Source organism: Hirundo rustica, chromosome Z (assembly GCF_015227805.2).
Source record: "Hirundo rustica isolate bHirRus1 chromosome Z, bHirRus1.pri.v3, whole genome shotgun sequence".
NCBI lineage: Eukaryota > Metazoa > Chordata > Aves > Passeriformes > Hirundinidae > Hirundo > Hirundo rustica.
Genome location: NC_053488.1, coordinates 65,381,192 through 65,395,250, shown reverse-complemented (window position 1 = coordinate 65,395,250; position 14,059 = coordinate 65,381,192). Strand labels below are relative to the sequence as shown.

The following is a 14,059-nucleotide window of genomic DNA, read 5'->3' as shown; positions in this document are numbered from 1 at the left end:
GGTGCCGCTGCTCCCCGTTTCCGCTTCCCGAGATGGCCTCCCAGGGCCGGTCCGACCCCGCTGCCGTCACCGTCCGGCCGGGCCCCACCGCAGAGGAGACCCGCTGTGGGGAAACCCCGGCTCGCCCGCCCGCCCGCCCGCCCGCCAGCCCCCGCTGCGAGTCCCTGCGCCGCGAGCACTTACTGAGCTCGTCCTGGGCGGCCGCGGCCATGTTGCCGGCTGGGGAGGGAGGGGAGGCGGCGTGAGACGCTCCGCACCTCCCACCCCTCTCGGGCACCAGCACCGGGCCGGCAGCTGCCTCTCTCCTCCTCCCTCTCCACCTCTTCCACCCCCTCCTCCTCCTCCTCGTCCTGCTCCCTGCAGCTCCGCTCGCCAGTGGCAGCGCCCGCTCTTCTGTCACCACCAGTTTATATTTAGGGAGAGCCACCGTCCCCACCGCCCGCCCCCGTCGCGTACACAGCCCGGCCCCGGCCCCGGCCGCCGCCGCCGCCCCGCCCGCGGGCCCCGAGGAGGAGGTTTACGCGGGCAGCACTGACCGGAGTCCGCGCTGACCTCCATGGCGGCCGCGCCGGCTTCGAGCTCGGCACGGCAGCGCAGGCACCGGACGGGAGGGGACGGGAGCGGCGTGAGGCGCCCCCGCGCGGCCGTGGGTGACCTAGCAGGGGGAGGGCGGCGAGCCCCGCCCGCGGCCGGGCATGGCCCCGCCCACCGAGCGGCACGGCGACGCCCCGCCGCCGCCGCAGGCGCTGCCGAGCCTCTATTCCAAAGCCATTTCCCGAAGGGATAAAGTCGCTCCGTCGAAATCCTCGCTTGCCGTTCTGGGGTTGCTCAGAGAGACCACCACACTACGTCTTTCTCCGAAACTCCGCGATGCCATATGTGATCTCTGTAAGGAGCATGTTGGCAAGATGCCTCAGCCAAGGGGTCGCTAGGGCACCTCGTGAAGCAGACAGCGTGGCGCCCGTTCTCCAGCTCCCGTACTGCTTCCTGCAGGTGGCACGGGGCAGCTGGCGACGTCTCCAGGGCCAGTCCCAAGGCAGACGTGAGTGTCAGTGACAGGTGTCAGAGGAATGGCTTGTTTCTCGAGTCAGGAAGAAAAAGGTGACAAAAGCATTTTTTACAGTGTTTGCCTTCCAGAGCAACCTCTATGCATCCTGAAGTTCCACTCTCCACTAAACAGCCAGATATAGCTTCCGGGTGGGAAATAAAGAATAAAATTATTTTCTTCCTCCTTGCTTGTCCATGCATAAATGTTTGCTTTTGCTTTAGTAAACTGCCTGATGTCAACCAATAAGTTGTTTTGCATCTTACTCACTCTGTCCCATCCAGATGAGAAGGGGAAGTGATAGAGCAGCTTGGTGTGCACCAGAGCCACCCAGCCGAGCACAGCCCACCACAATTTTTTATGGTCAGGGTCTGAGTTGACTCCCAGCCTCCAATGCTGAGAGGCTGGGCTCTACTGAACTGCAAAGAGCAAGTTGGTTTTTTTGGTTTTTTTTTGAGGGAGCAGATTTGGGACCCATCCACAATTGATGGAAATTATAAGCATTTATTAGTGCAAAAAGGAGACAGGCAGAGGAGACCAGCCACACAGGAGGCACACTTATTTCTAGCTTTAAGAACAGCACATGCTCTCTGACGAGCTAAGCTTTTTTGTGGTGATTATTTACAGCATCAAGCCTGTATCTGCTTTCCTAGGAAAGGTCAAACACTGAGGAGATGTTCCTGCTGGTTACACCAGAGCTGAGATGTAATCCTCCTTTCCAAGAGAAGTCTTGGGGTACAGGACAACACAGGGGGCAGACCTACTATAAAGCCACCATTTCAAGGAGCGGTGTGTACAGAATTACACAGAATCATAGAATGGGTCAGGCTGGAAGGATATCTGGTCCAACCTCCCTGGTTAAGCAGGGCTACCCTAGAGGACATAGCCCAGGATTGCATCCAGACAGTTCCTGAATCTCTCAGGTGAGGAAAACTCCACAACCTCTTCGGACAACCTGTTCCAGGTGCAGTTACCTGCACAGTAAAGAAATTCTCTGTGTGTTCAGGTGGAAATCTGTCACCCTTGCTTCAGATACTTCTAGATATAGATGAGGTCACCTATCAGTTGTGGTTTCGGGCAGCAGGAGCATTCCTGAGATTCTGGGCCATAGATGGGTGCACAGGTCAGTACCCAACATGGGACTGCCACTTAAGTTGCGTTGGACCCCACATCACAGGTGGTCAGATGTGGACACTGCTAAGCCTGTCTGGGAAATTTCTAGAGCTTTGTCCTGGAAGAATCTACCATTGGCTCTGAGAATACCTCATATAGCTGAGGATGAGAAAAAAGGCTTCCCCGCAGGGTGCTCTTTATGTTAATCCACCTCAGTTTTGCTTTCCTCACTGGCCCATGGGCCTTGCCCACTTCTGTTGTTCATATCTGTCCCCAGTTCAAGAAGGTTTCTCCTTTCACTGTTTCCCCCTTGGTTGTGGTTTCACTGATGGTCTGCCCCATATTCTCTAGAGGTCATTGCCTTTTGTCCTGCCCTCATACCGCCCCTGTGTTCAGACCATTGGCTCCTGACCCCATACTTAACACGGGACATTCCTTTGCTCTGGGTCCTTCTGTCCCTGAAACCTTGGGCGTGCAAAATAAACCTTGGGTCTGCAAAATAAAGTGTGCTGCAACTTTATACAGTACACAGGAGACCCTGCCTGCCTTTCCTCACTGAGCTAGCTGTGGTGTGTGTGCGTGTGTGGACTTGGGTGCCTTGCCTGTGCGCCCACCCGAGCGGCTTCTCCAGAAGAGATGCTTTTCAGGGAGAGGTCGCAGCAACCACCATCCATCTCCACACTGCTAGAGTCAGACCCTGAGTTCTGCCAAGAGAAAGTCTAAACCAGGTACAGGCTCAGGAAGTACTTCAAAGGTTTCTTCCCTGGAAGAACCACAGAATCACTGGGGTTGGAAGGAACCTGTGGAGACCATCTACTCTGTGAAAAACACCAATCACTTGTTTTTAAAATTTTGATAGTTTAATAGTAAACAAGATGGTTATAAAAATAGAATTAAGAGTAAAAAATTGAACAATTAGGGTTAGGACAGCACGAGACAATAAAAACAAAGTTACAGACATCTGGATGCCTCCCTGAGCAAAAAAGCTACGGAGAAGGGACCCCGGTTAACAAAGGATTATCTCTTAAAAACAATAGCTTGTTGAATATTCATACATTTCATACATGATGCATAAATTCCATTCAAACAAAGAATTGTCTCTGGTTAGTATCACTTTTTTCCTTTAATCTCTATGGCGTCTTCAGGGCTAAGCAAGGCAGGAGAAGTTGGTCTCTTCTGATAAGGAAGTAGTAAATTCCTTTTTCTCTGAAAGATTTACGTTTTCCTGTGGTTGGTACATAAAAACTACATTTTAACTACAAAACTACATTTACTATACTATCAAAATATTAATACAACATTAACAATCAATACAACATAATACATATAGTAAATATTTTGCGTAGAGCCATATAATATGCACTTTTCACATACTCTAACCCCCCTGCCAAGGCAAGGGTCACCTAAAGCAAGTGACAGAGGAACATGTCCAGGTGGGTTTTGAATATCTCCAGACAGAGAGACTCTATGACTTCCCTGAGCAGCCTGTTCCAGTGCTTTGCCACCCTCGGTGTAAAGAAGTTCTTCCTCACGTTGAGGTGAAACTTCTTGTGTTTATGGCCTTTGCTCCTCATGCTATCGCTGGGCACCACTGAACAGTCTGGCACCACCCTTTTCGGTACCCGGCTTCGAGATATTTATATGCACTAACGAGATCCCCGCTCAGTCGTCTCCTCTCCAGACTGAACAGGCCAAGCTCCTCCAGTCTCTCCTCATCCGAGAGATGCTCCAGACCTCACATCACCTTTGCGGCCTCCTCTGGACCGCTTTCAGTACCTCCGTGTTTTTCTTGAGCTGAGGAGCTCAGAGCGGAACACAGCAGTTCAGATACGGCCTCACTAGGGCTGAGTAGAGGAGCAGGATCACCTTATCGACCTGCTGACAGTGCTCTTCCGAAGCCATCCCAGGATTCCGTTGGCGTGGGCGCCACGCAATGGCACACTGCCGGCTGGAAGAACGGGGCGGCAGCGGCCCCTGAGAAATCGGGGACAAAGGACCCCTCCTAGCGCTCGGCGCCTGGAACAGGCCGCGCTCGCGCTCACCGCCACCCCCGAGCGCGGGCTGTGTCGCGACCCGCCCCCTGTCGCGCGCCCGCCCTCCCGCGCCGGCCCCGCCGCCGGCCGCGCGCACGGCGCGGAGCGCGGCCCGGCCCCGGTGGCGGCGGCGGAGAAATGGCGGCGGCGGCGGCGGCGCGGTGTCCGGGCGGGCGGTGGGTGCTGTGCCTGTGCCTGTGCGCGGCGCTGCTGCCGCGGCCGGCGCGGGGCCTCAGCGACCGCCTCTACTGCGGCCGCCGAGTCTGCTACGAGGTGCTGGGCGTCAGCCGGCAGGCCAGCAAGGCGGAGATCGCCCGCGCCTACCGGCAGCTCGCCCGGCAGTACCACCCTGACCGCTACCGCGGGGAGCCCGCGGGCGGCGAGGGCAGCGGGGCGCAGGCAGCGCACGAGAAGTTCCTGCTCATCGCCGCCGCCTACGAGACCCTCAAGGTGAGAGAGCGGGACCGCCGCCACGGCCGGAGCCGCTCCGGTAAGCAGTCAGGGAGGGGAGGAGAAACACCCCGAAAAATCCTCCTTCCGTAGCCAGCCCGAGAGTACGGGAAGGAGGATGGAATGCTCTTGAAAATCCTTCTGTGTCTAGAATTCGTACTTTTTAAATTTATTTGGTTTATTTATTTATTTATTTATAACCAACCTACTGGGCTTTATCTTGGAGGTATACCTTTTAAAGTAGCAGTGACTCGAGTAGCGTATGGAATCTGTTAAGGGAAGGCTTCTCAGGGCAAAGCATGTGTGACTTGGCAAAGATGGAACCCAGGAAGGGAAGAAGGAGACTTGTTAAGTGTTTCAAGGCTACAAGGGATTAGGAAAGGGAACCTTTTTTTTTTTTTTTTTTTTTTTTTTCCCCCAAGGGGAAGGGGGAACAGAGTTTGAAAGGAATGCAGTTGAGCCTGGCAAAATTAAATTTCACTTACCACAATTATATGGAGGAAAATTATGAAAAACTCAGAGAACATGAAAACAATGAGGTTTTGAATTGGCCTTCCATTGGACAGATTCCATAGTCCTGTAAATTAATTCCTTTAAGTTTTGTGAAACAATCTCCTAATAGGTTGTTTGGTCTGAAAATCTTGTCCTGAGCAATACTTATTAACTCCACTCCATCTGGACTTCCTATTCTGAAGTTAAACAACTTACTCTGCGGATTTTTAGTTACTTGTGTGTTTTCTAGTTTTAAATGCCTTTGCACAGTGCCTGCTTATTAAGCTAGGTATGTCATATGTGCATGGGCAGATAAGTGTGAGAACAAGTTAATGAGGAATATGGCAAAAGGACAAATTTCCTGTTTCATACTCACTTGGGCTCTCCAGTTTTACAGCAGCATGGTCCTTAATGAGATGTAAAACACAGGTATAATAGAGCAAGTGAAAGCAGGAATTTAAACCTGAATGAGTTTTTCATCTCATCCTGCAGGATGAAGAAACACGTAAAGATTATGACTACATGCTGGATCATCCTGAAGAGTATTACAGGCATTATTACCACTACTACAGCAGGAGACTGGCGCCCAAAGTAGATGTCACAATAGTGATCCTGGTTACAGTGTGTGCCATCTCCGTGTTTCAGGTAAAATTTCATGTTTCCATCATACTGCTTTGTGAGTTTCTGAACAAGAAGAGAAGTAGTGACAGCTCTCATAATGTGCCATTTAATAAAAGTGTCGGTGAGGAGCCCTGTTCCTGTATGCTGTTGTCCAGTTCCATATGGTGTCTATAAAAATCCTGAAGTCAGGAGGTACTTAGCACCTTAAACAAAGGTAGAGATCAGTTTCTTTTAATTTTGCTGAGACAAGGTGCATATTTTCTGAAGAAGTTACTCAGTTCTTCTTGGCAGGCTCAGGATAGCTCAGGCAGGACTAGTGCCCCAAATAATGTGTGTCAGTTTGTCAAGATACATGAGTAAATTTAAAAAAAACCAGACTAGTAACAAACTGAATTCAAGACTCAGTTCAGGCAATAGGACTGAATATCAGGAGTTTACTAAAATGTGAATGTTGCATTGCGGTATATTTTAAACGCCACATAGATGAAGCCAGGAGAGAAGCAGATTCAGTTCAACAGAGTTTACTCTGAAGGTGGTAGATCCAAGGCCAAGAAAACCCCCTGTGTTGTAATGAAAACAGTTGTGCTGTTGTTGACAAGAGGATGAAAATGCATAACTTTCTAGGATCTTTTAAATCACTGGTTCAAAACATCATTTAAAATACCCAGGAATTTTAAGAGATGAAGATCTCTTCGTCTATGCTGTGGTGCAGGTAGCTCAGTGTTTAGTGGGATATTGGAAGTTAGAATAAAAAGTATGCTGATCAGAATTTGAAAACTTGGAATAATAAATTCTAATGGCATATTCAACCAAATATCTTACTTCTCTTCAGATTTAGTTCCAATGGCAAACTTTCATTTCATATCTTACTTTGTCTGTGAGTGCAGACACTCACTTCCCTGGAGTCCACCTGCCAAATGGTTCTAGATTCAGTGTAAGCATCTGTGTAAACTGGTTTGCCCATCTTGCTTTCTGTTGTTTCTGCTTCTTGGCCTTTGCTAAGGTTGTATAGTGGGTTTATAGTGGGTCTGCAATTTGTCTTGGTAAATGGTGTGAAATGCGTCATTGTTTAAAAAGTTGCTTCAGTGAGACGTGCTTGGATGTCCCAAGAATGAAAGTGAGCTGCTAACTTTTTCCCTCCTATCTAGTTTCTTCCATGTTTTTCATGTCTCATCTCAAGTCATTTACAAGACACTAGATGGCAACAGTATCTGTTCTCAGCAAGTAATTTGTGCTTCTTCTGTCTTTAGAAGGAAGCATTCTTAGGGTTGTGTTGTACAGGGCTAGCAGTTGGACTTGATGATCTTTGTGGGTCTCTTCCAATTCAGGATGTTGTATGAGTCTGTGTTCACCCAGACAGTATATTTCTGGTTTGTTGTTAGGGTTTTTTTCCCCAACTCTCTTGAAATACAGCCGGCAGCTGGAGATCAGAGAGGTATGTTGAGTCTTGTAAAGTGGACGCTGTCAGACTAATGAGATTGTCATATACTTTGTCTATGTTCAGTGAACTGTTTTAAATGGATAACAATTTTATACTTAAATGTTCATATACTAGCTCCTATATTTATAAATATAAGAGGCGGGGCTTCTGAGAATGGCTGGCACAGCCTGGTCTTAAGTTGCAGGAGATTGCCATCTACTCGGGAGCAAAACTCTTCAGAACAGTGTCTGCTTGGCCTTCCTTGTCATCATGAACTGCTGTGAGATACACTTCTATACATCCATTTTCCAGGTGCTTCACTGAGTCTGGAGGGATGATTGTAGCTTCTGTGATACCACAGAATTACTGTTAACTTTTTTTTGCCATTACTGTAATGTAACTGTGGTGGTTAAAAGTGTGTGACAGCATTACTTTTTCCTTTCCTGGGAAACCCCTAAATAGGAATGCATCTGTATTAAAACATGTTTTTTACTTTTACTGTTCTTAAATTACAGTTCTTCAGCTGGTGGAGTAGTTACAATGAAGCTATCAACTACTTAGCATCTGTGCCAAAATACCGTATACAAGCTACTGAGATTGCCAGGCAACAAGGTTTACTCAACAAGACTAAAGAAAAAGGCAAGAACAGGCGGTCTAAAGAAGAAATTCGTGAAGAGGAGGAAGAAATTATCAAAGACATTATTAAAAATAAAATAGATATAAAGGGTGGTTATCAGAAACCCAAAATCTATGATATCCTTCTATTTCAGATCCTTCTTGCTCCTTTTTACTGGTGCAAATACATAGTTTGGTACTGCTGGTGGATTTATTGTTTCACTATTAAAGGGCAGGAGTATGGTGTGGAAGAGAAGTTGTATATCATACGAAGATACATGAAAATGTCTCAGTCTCAGTTTGACAGTCTGGAAGATCATCAGAAAGAGACCTTTCTTGAACGGCAGCTATGGATACGAGAAAACTATGAGGTGGGTAGTAATACTGAAATCGGCCAGGAAATAAACTTTTTAACACAATTTGAAATATTGGAAAGCAGGTATTCCTTATTACAGCACCGGACACACCCAAAGCATATATCCTCAAATTGAATGTGTGTCGTGAAACTTTACAGTGGGGTATTTATTCCATCATGATCATACATACTCATTACAATATACTTCCTAGCTGATACAGAAATATCACTTTTCCTAGAGCTAATTTGCATGCATCCAGCCCCTGCTGGAAGTCCTATTATGATTCTAGAGAGTTGTCTGAAGGGGTCTGTGGTGATTTTATTGACTAAGTGCTTCAGTATTACAGGTGACCTTTCCTTGAACTTTTTCTTCGGGCATGCACTGTTTCTTCTTGTTACATGCAAAAAATGCCACTGTATTCCTCATTATCTGTTCATCCACTGGTTCCAGCTACTTTTACATATATTTATCTTTTTTTGCTAATTAGTCTTTAATAAGGTGCATCCAGCAGCTTCAGGGAAACTGAAAATTTCTCTTTATGTTACTTATCAGTAGCCCTAGTGGAAAAACTAATGTTAGTTATCCAGCACTCCCAGAGCAATAATAACAGTGTGCTATTATGGTAAGTTGAAGACTATTGTCTGTTCTCCGAACAGTAATAACTTATAATAAGAATTGTCTGAATTGCCTGAAACTCCTATTTCTTCAGTCTTCTAAGCTGTTAATTCCTGCCTCAGGGGGTTTTGATTGTTTGTTTTTTACTGTTTTGTTTTGGTTTTCCCATTTGTCCTTTGATAGTTCTTTGGCCTGTGGTGAATCATGGACTGTTCTTACAGTGCTGTATATTCAAGTAAGGATGGCATTAAAACCTCCATTGGGCACAACTTCTACTCTAGCTGTAGATAGTCAATAAATCAATAGTCAATACTAGATAGTCGCTATATAATTTTAAAAAAAAATTGTGAGAGGAGAGAAGGAACATCAGCCACAGCATGGAATTTGCAGTCCAGAATTACTTGGGATGCTGGGGCATGGCAGGTTGACAAAACACTTCTGTTGTTCCACAGAGATGCATCTGTGGGCCATTTGGATGGGAGGTTTCTAAAGGAAAACATGAGAATATGAACTTAGTCTGCTTAAGAGGAAAAGGAGGTGGTGTTGCTGTTCTGCATGTGCTGGGAAAAGAGATGGGATGGTAGCAGGACACCAGAGAAAAGAGAATGTTTCTCCAAAGGCAGACAAGGGTGAATTACCCTACAAAGTTGAAGAGGAAAATAGTAAAATAGGTGTTAATGTAAGGAAAGGATTAGCTGCCAGGTATGTATACATGTTCAGTTAGGATGCATTTGCTAGAAAACAATCTGGAAGTCCAAAGACTGAGTAATGCTGCCAGTTAAAGCAGATGTTAATATGGAAAAAGATTGGATGGATATCCTGTAGTAGAGAAAAAAATGCCCTGCTTTCTCATCCATGCAGTTTCTAACTAAGGACACTTTGGTCACTGCATGTGGAAGAGCTACTGTTATTTGCCACAGGGGAAGTCTTTTTAGCTCACACCACCGCTGTGGTGGCCAGCAGTTGATTTTCCCTGACAAATGCATGACAGGTGCACCTCTGTAGTAATATTTATCCAACATACTTTGCAGCTTTGTGGCTTTCTGAAGAGGAAATAGTGTCTTTGTAGGTAATTGCTTTAATGAGTTTTTGCCCAGTGCATTAAAGTTTTCAGTGTCTGCTGTGCCATCTGGTCATGAGTTCATCAATTCTTGTAGAAGGTGTTAGAAGAGGATTTTTTTTTAGAAGCCACCTGGACTTCTGCTCATTCCAGGATTTCTGGAAATGGAGAATAATCATGCTTTATTCTGTTCTTATGCTAGCTGTGCTTTTGTGTACCACTGCCATATCCTTGCTTGAAACAGTAATGTATTTTGTAGGCTGAAAAATAACGCTGTAGTGTTTCTCCCCAAGAGCTTGTCTGTTCCTTCATCACTGGAGATGTCTGTTTACATACTGTTCAATTTTCCACTGTTGTTTTAGGATGGGAAAGACCAGGAATTCAATACACAGGTGCATTATAGACCTCCACAATATTTCTACTGTTTCCTAATGATTCTTGAAACCTTTATGTTCACTGAGAATTGAGTTTGTGTATTCATGTAGCCATCTAGAATGTATTTTAAAAATCTTGTTTGTGCATAGCAGAACACTTAATTTTATTGGTGTTTGAGTCAGACTAAGTAACATGACACTGAGATGATAAAATCATGGATAGTATTGAGATTTATGCTGGCTGCATCTACATAAACTGCTTTTCAAAATAAAAATGCAGATGCTGTTGCATTTTTTTGACTTTTTTTTTTTTAAAGATTGTTGACTTTGCTGGTAACTGTAGATTCCATTGCAGTGACACCATTTCTTCACAGAATATAATTGTTTATCTTTTAGTACTGTAAATACTGGATGCAGGGATCTTTGAGATATTCTGAACTTTGTTGAGAACCTTACTTGGGAACAAAAAGTTCTATACTAATATTCTGTTAGATGGTGACTTTGAAAAGGGAGAACTAAAATGAAGAGCTAAAATGAAGAGCTGAACAGCTGCTTTGAACAGTATGTGTGCTGAAAGGGTCTCACAAGGTTAGCCTTTTAGAATATTAGCCATTGTTTAGTGTGTATTTTCTTTTGTTCATTGAGCATCTATTTATATAGCAAAAAAATGTTTTGGAGGTTACAGGAAGGTAGTTCTACTCAGCAAAAGCACAAATCATCTTGAGCATCACTAGGTTCTTGGGCTGCAGGTGTTCCAATGCTTTGTGTTGGTTGGGGTCTGCTTCTGCACTGCATTCCAGTCTTTTGTAAGAGCAATAAGCTGGCAAATAAATGAAGTATAAACACACCCCATTTGAGGCTCAGTTAAGCTGTTTCTTCATCCTTATTAAAAACTTCTGTCTGTCTTACCAGGTGTATAAACGAGAACAAGAGGAGGAGTTAAAGAAGAAGATGGCCATGGATCCCCGATGGAAGAGATACCGGCGGTGGATGAAAAATGAAGGACCTGGAAGACTGACTTTTATTGATGATTGAAATTTGCTGAACAAAATGTGTACTATTGCTGAAAGTGATTTGCAAACCTTTTCATTGCATCATTCAGAGTTTTGTCTGCTGTGGCTTAGCAGGGATCTAAAACTCAGGAACTGTTATATCAGGCCGAAGCATAATACAGGTTTACCATTTTTATAAATCACCTATTAAACAGGCTCAGCCTAATGTATATATGCCATTTACTTGGGGATATCAGTGTGGAATTCATTATTCCAAACAATGTATTTTTTCTAGATACTTGATATTCATCATCAATAAAACCATAACTCTAGTCTTTCTGAAAATGTTTTTAGTTCAAACTTTGACAAGTCCCAGTTTTCCTCTTTAAACTGAAGGGTTCCTGCAGGTGGAAACTGAAAATGTTTATAAAGGATTCCAAAGCAAGGACCATTTTCTGTTTTCCTCTCTTTCCCCCTACTTTCCAATCTAATTTCTAAGATGCCAAATTGGTTTTGTTTCGTGTAAACAATATGGGGATTATACAAGACTACTGCTATTCCTGCTTCACTTGGAAATGGATTTTATTCTTTGTGGGAATAAATGATGCATGATTGATCATCATTGTGATGCAAGCAAGCCTTAATTCTTTGTTCTACAGATTAATTCATGAAACAGTATGCTTGGATATTTTGTGGTTTTTCGTCTTGTACATTGGATTATACCTGCTTGTTCAGAACAAGTATAGCAGTAAATATTCTATTAAATGTGACATTTCTTTCACCAAAGTATTAATTAAAGGAAAGAATGACCCTTTTGTTAAAAAGGGCAATTTTGATGCCTTATGTAAATAAAAATTTATATATGCATACTTAATTAGCTTTTAAATTCTAAGTCTTAAGTATTCATTACATTTATCTCTTCTGATCAGACCTCTAAGTACTTAGAATAAATAATGCATAACAGCAATCTGTGGTTTGCTCTGTAACAGCACAGGTCAGACACTTTCTGTGATTTGCTGGTAAAAGGGCTTCTGCTACCTTATTCCTCTTCAGTAATTTTACTGGGGAAGATGGGAGCGTAGTCTTTCTCTGATCATCACACCTGTAAAAGTGAGTTCCTTAGAAGGAAACTGCTGAAAACACTGCCTTGTTAGCTGCCTTTGTGGAGATTGGTTCTGGGAGTGCAGGTTTTGAACTTGCTACTTGTGACCTTTTGCACATTTTTGAAATGTTTCAGTTTTCTGTTTAAAATAACATATTCAAAAACACGTGTTGTAGTTTTATGCCTAGCTGGAGATGTAACACCTCGTAGCCACTTGTTCAACTCCCCTCTCTTTTCCCCTCCCCCTGGTAGAATGGGGATGAGAGTCAAAGTAAAATTTGTATGTTGAGGTAAGAACAGTTTAATAATTGAAAAGAAAGTAAAATACAACAATTATGGGAAATAATAATAATAAAAAGAAAACAGACAAGTGATGGACAATGCAATTGCACACCAGCCACTGACCAATGCCAGACTTCCCTTCCTGTACGCATCTTCTTGGGTAACTCCCCCAGTTTATATACCAGGCGTTATGTTCTCTGCTATGGAACATCACTTTGGCCAGTTCAGGTCACTTGTTCCAGCTATGCTTCCTCCCAGTTTGCTTTTTTTTTTGGTGTATCTTCTCACTGGCAGAGCATGAGATGAGGAGGGAAAAAAAAGTCCTTGACTTCAGATAAGCACAATTTAGCAAAGACTAAAACATGGCTATGTTACCATTCTCTTTATAAATCCAAAACAGCCCTGTGACGAGTATTGAGAAGAAATCACCCTAGCTGTAACCAGGACAATACCCACCACATATTCTGTATCATTTATGTCATGCCAAGTTTCACACTCCCCAATATCCTATCACCTTCCCTGTTTATCTGTTTTGATAGATATACAAACCTCATTCTCTTAGTCAATGGAACACTTTGTTAAGTGTTCATAAAACATCCACACACACACAAAAAAAGCCTGTTGAATTAATTTGGTCCATGACCTTGGCCTTCATCCTTGGTAAGAGCCTTTCTAGCAGAAAAGATGGTGCGAGGTGTTGGATTGTTGCATGTGGCACATTCTGATCCCAGTACTGCTGCGCTTGTTCAGTTTTATCAAGGTTCATTCTTTGTGAGTGCGATGATCAGAGGGAAGTCAGGCTGAGATCCCCAGAACAGTTGTAGTTAAGATCAATGCCTTGAGGTGCTCTGTGAGGAGATGCACCCAGCCATTATTACCACTTCTACACACAGAAGTGGTAACAGACTTGCATAGTGACAGACATCATGCAGTTTAATTCATTGGTTATTTTCACCTGAAATCAAATCTCATTGAGGCACACACAGGACTTCTCCATCCTCCAGCATTACCCACCAAGTGCACCTGGGTCCTTGAGCAAAAGCAATCCCACAGATGCGTTTGCCTTTGTCTGGGGCAGAAATAACCCAGACTGTTTTTCCCAGCATGTTTTTAGTATGCACGATGGGAAATTTATCCCCTTCTACACTATATGAAAGTTTTGGGCAGGGCCAGCCTGGTTGGCAGGTCCTCTGGTATCTAACCAAGTGGCCTTTGCTAAATGTGTATCCCAACATTTCAGTGTCCCACCACCGATCGCTCTCAGTGTAGTCTTTAACAGCCCATTACATCATTCATTCTTTCCAGATGTAGGTGCAGGGTAGGGATTGATACATCAACTCAATGCCATGTTCTTTGGCCCAAATGTCTATGAGGTTGTTTAGGAAGGGAGTTCTATTTACTGATTCTGATCTTTCTGGAGTGCCATGTTGCCACAGGACTTGGCTTTTCCAGGCCGAGGATGGTGTTCCAGGCAGTGGCATGAGGCAGA

General features: G+C 44.4%; 2 protein-coding genes across 4 annotated transcripts in view; one reads left to right on the top strand and one right to left on the bottom strand.

The window, feature by feature from the left end:
• The window catches only part of ECPAS (Ecm29 proteasome adaptor and scaffold), a 63,723-nt gene extending 63,113 nt beyond the window's left edge, over positions 1-610 (bottom strand). For 2 of the 3 annotated variants that reach the window (XM_040089294.2, XM_040089297.2), the window contains exon 1: positions 184-276. In XM_040089294.2, coding sequence (XP_039945228.1) covers positions 184-211 — 28 coding nt within the window. In that variant the 5' untranslated portion in view covers positions 212-276. Of the gene's footprint in view, positions 1-183; positions 277-536 lie in introns of those variants that run through there. The other variant, XM_040089295.2, reaches the window with a different exon arrangement.
• A 3,689-nt stretch (positions 611-4,299) lies between these two features.
• On the top strand, positions 4,300-11,808 carry DNAJC25 (DnaJ heat shock protein family (Hsp40) member C25). The gene is made up of 4 exons (XM_040091008.2): positions 4,300-4,641; positions 5,626-5,778; positions 7,690-8,160; positions 11,107-11,808. Exons 1-4 carry the CDS (start codon positions 4,330-4,332, stop codon positions 11,227-11,229), a joined length of 1,059 nt encoding a protein of 352 aa, XP_039946942.1. The 5' UTR covers positions 4,300-4,329; the 3' UTR covers positions 11,230-11,808.
• Positions 11,809-14,059: the final 2,251 nt, after the last annotated feature.

Coding starts and splice junctions, on each gene's coding strand:
- DNAJC25 (XM_040091008.2), top strand. CDS start 4,330: ATGGCGGCGGCGGCGGCGGCGCGGTGTCCGGGCGGGCGGTGGGTGCTG. Junction 4,642..5,625: donor CCGCCTACGAGACCCTCAAG/GTGAGAGAGCGG, acceptor CTCATCCTGCAG/GATGAAGAAACACGTAAAGA. Junction 5,779..7,689: donor GTGCCATCTCCGTGTTTCAG/GTAAAATTTCAT, acceptor CTTAAATTACAG/TTCTTCAGCTGGTGGAGTAG.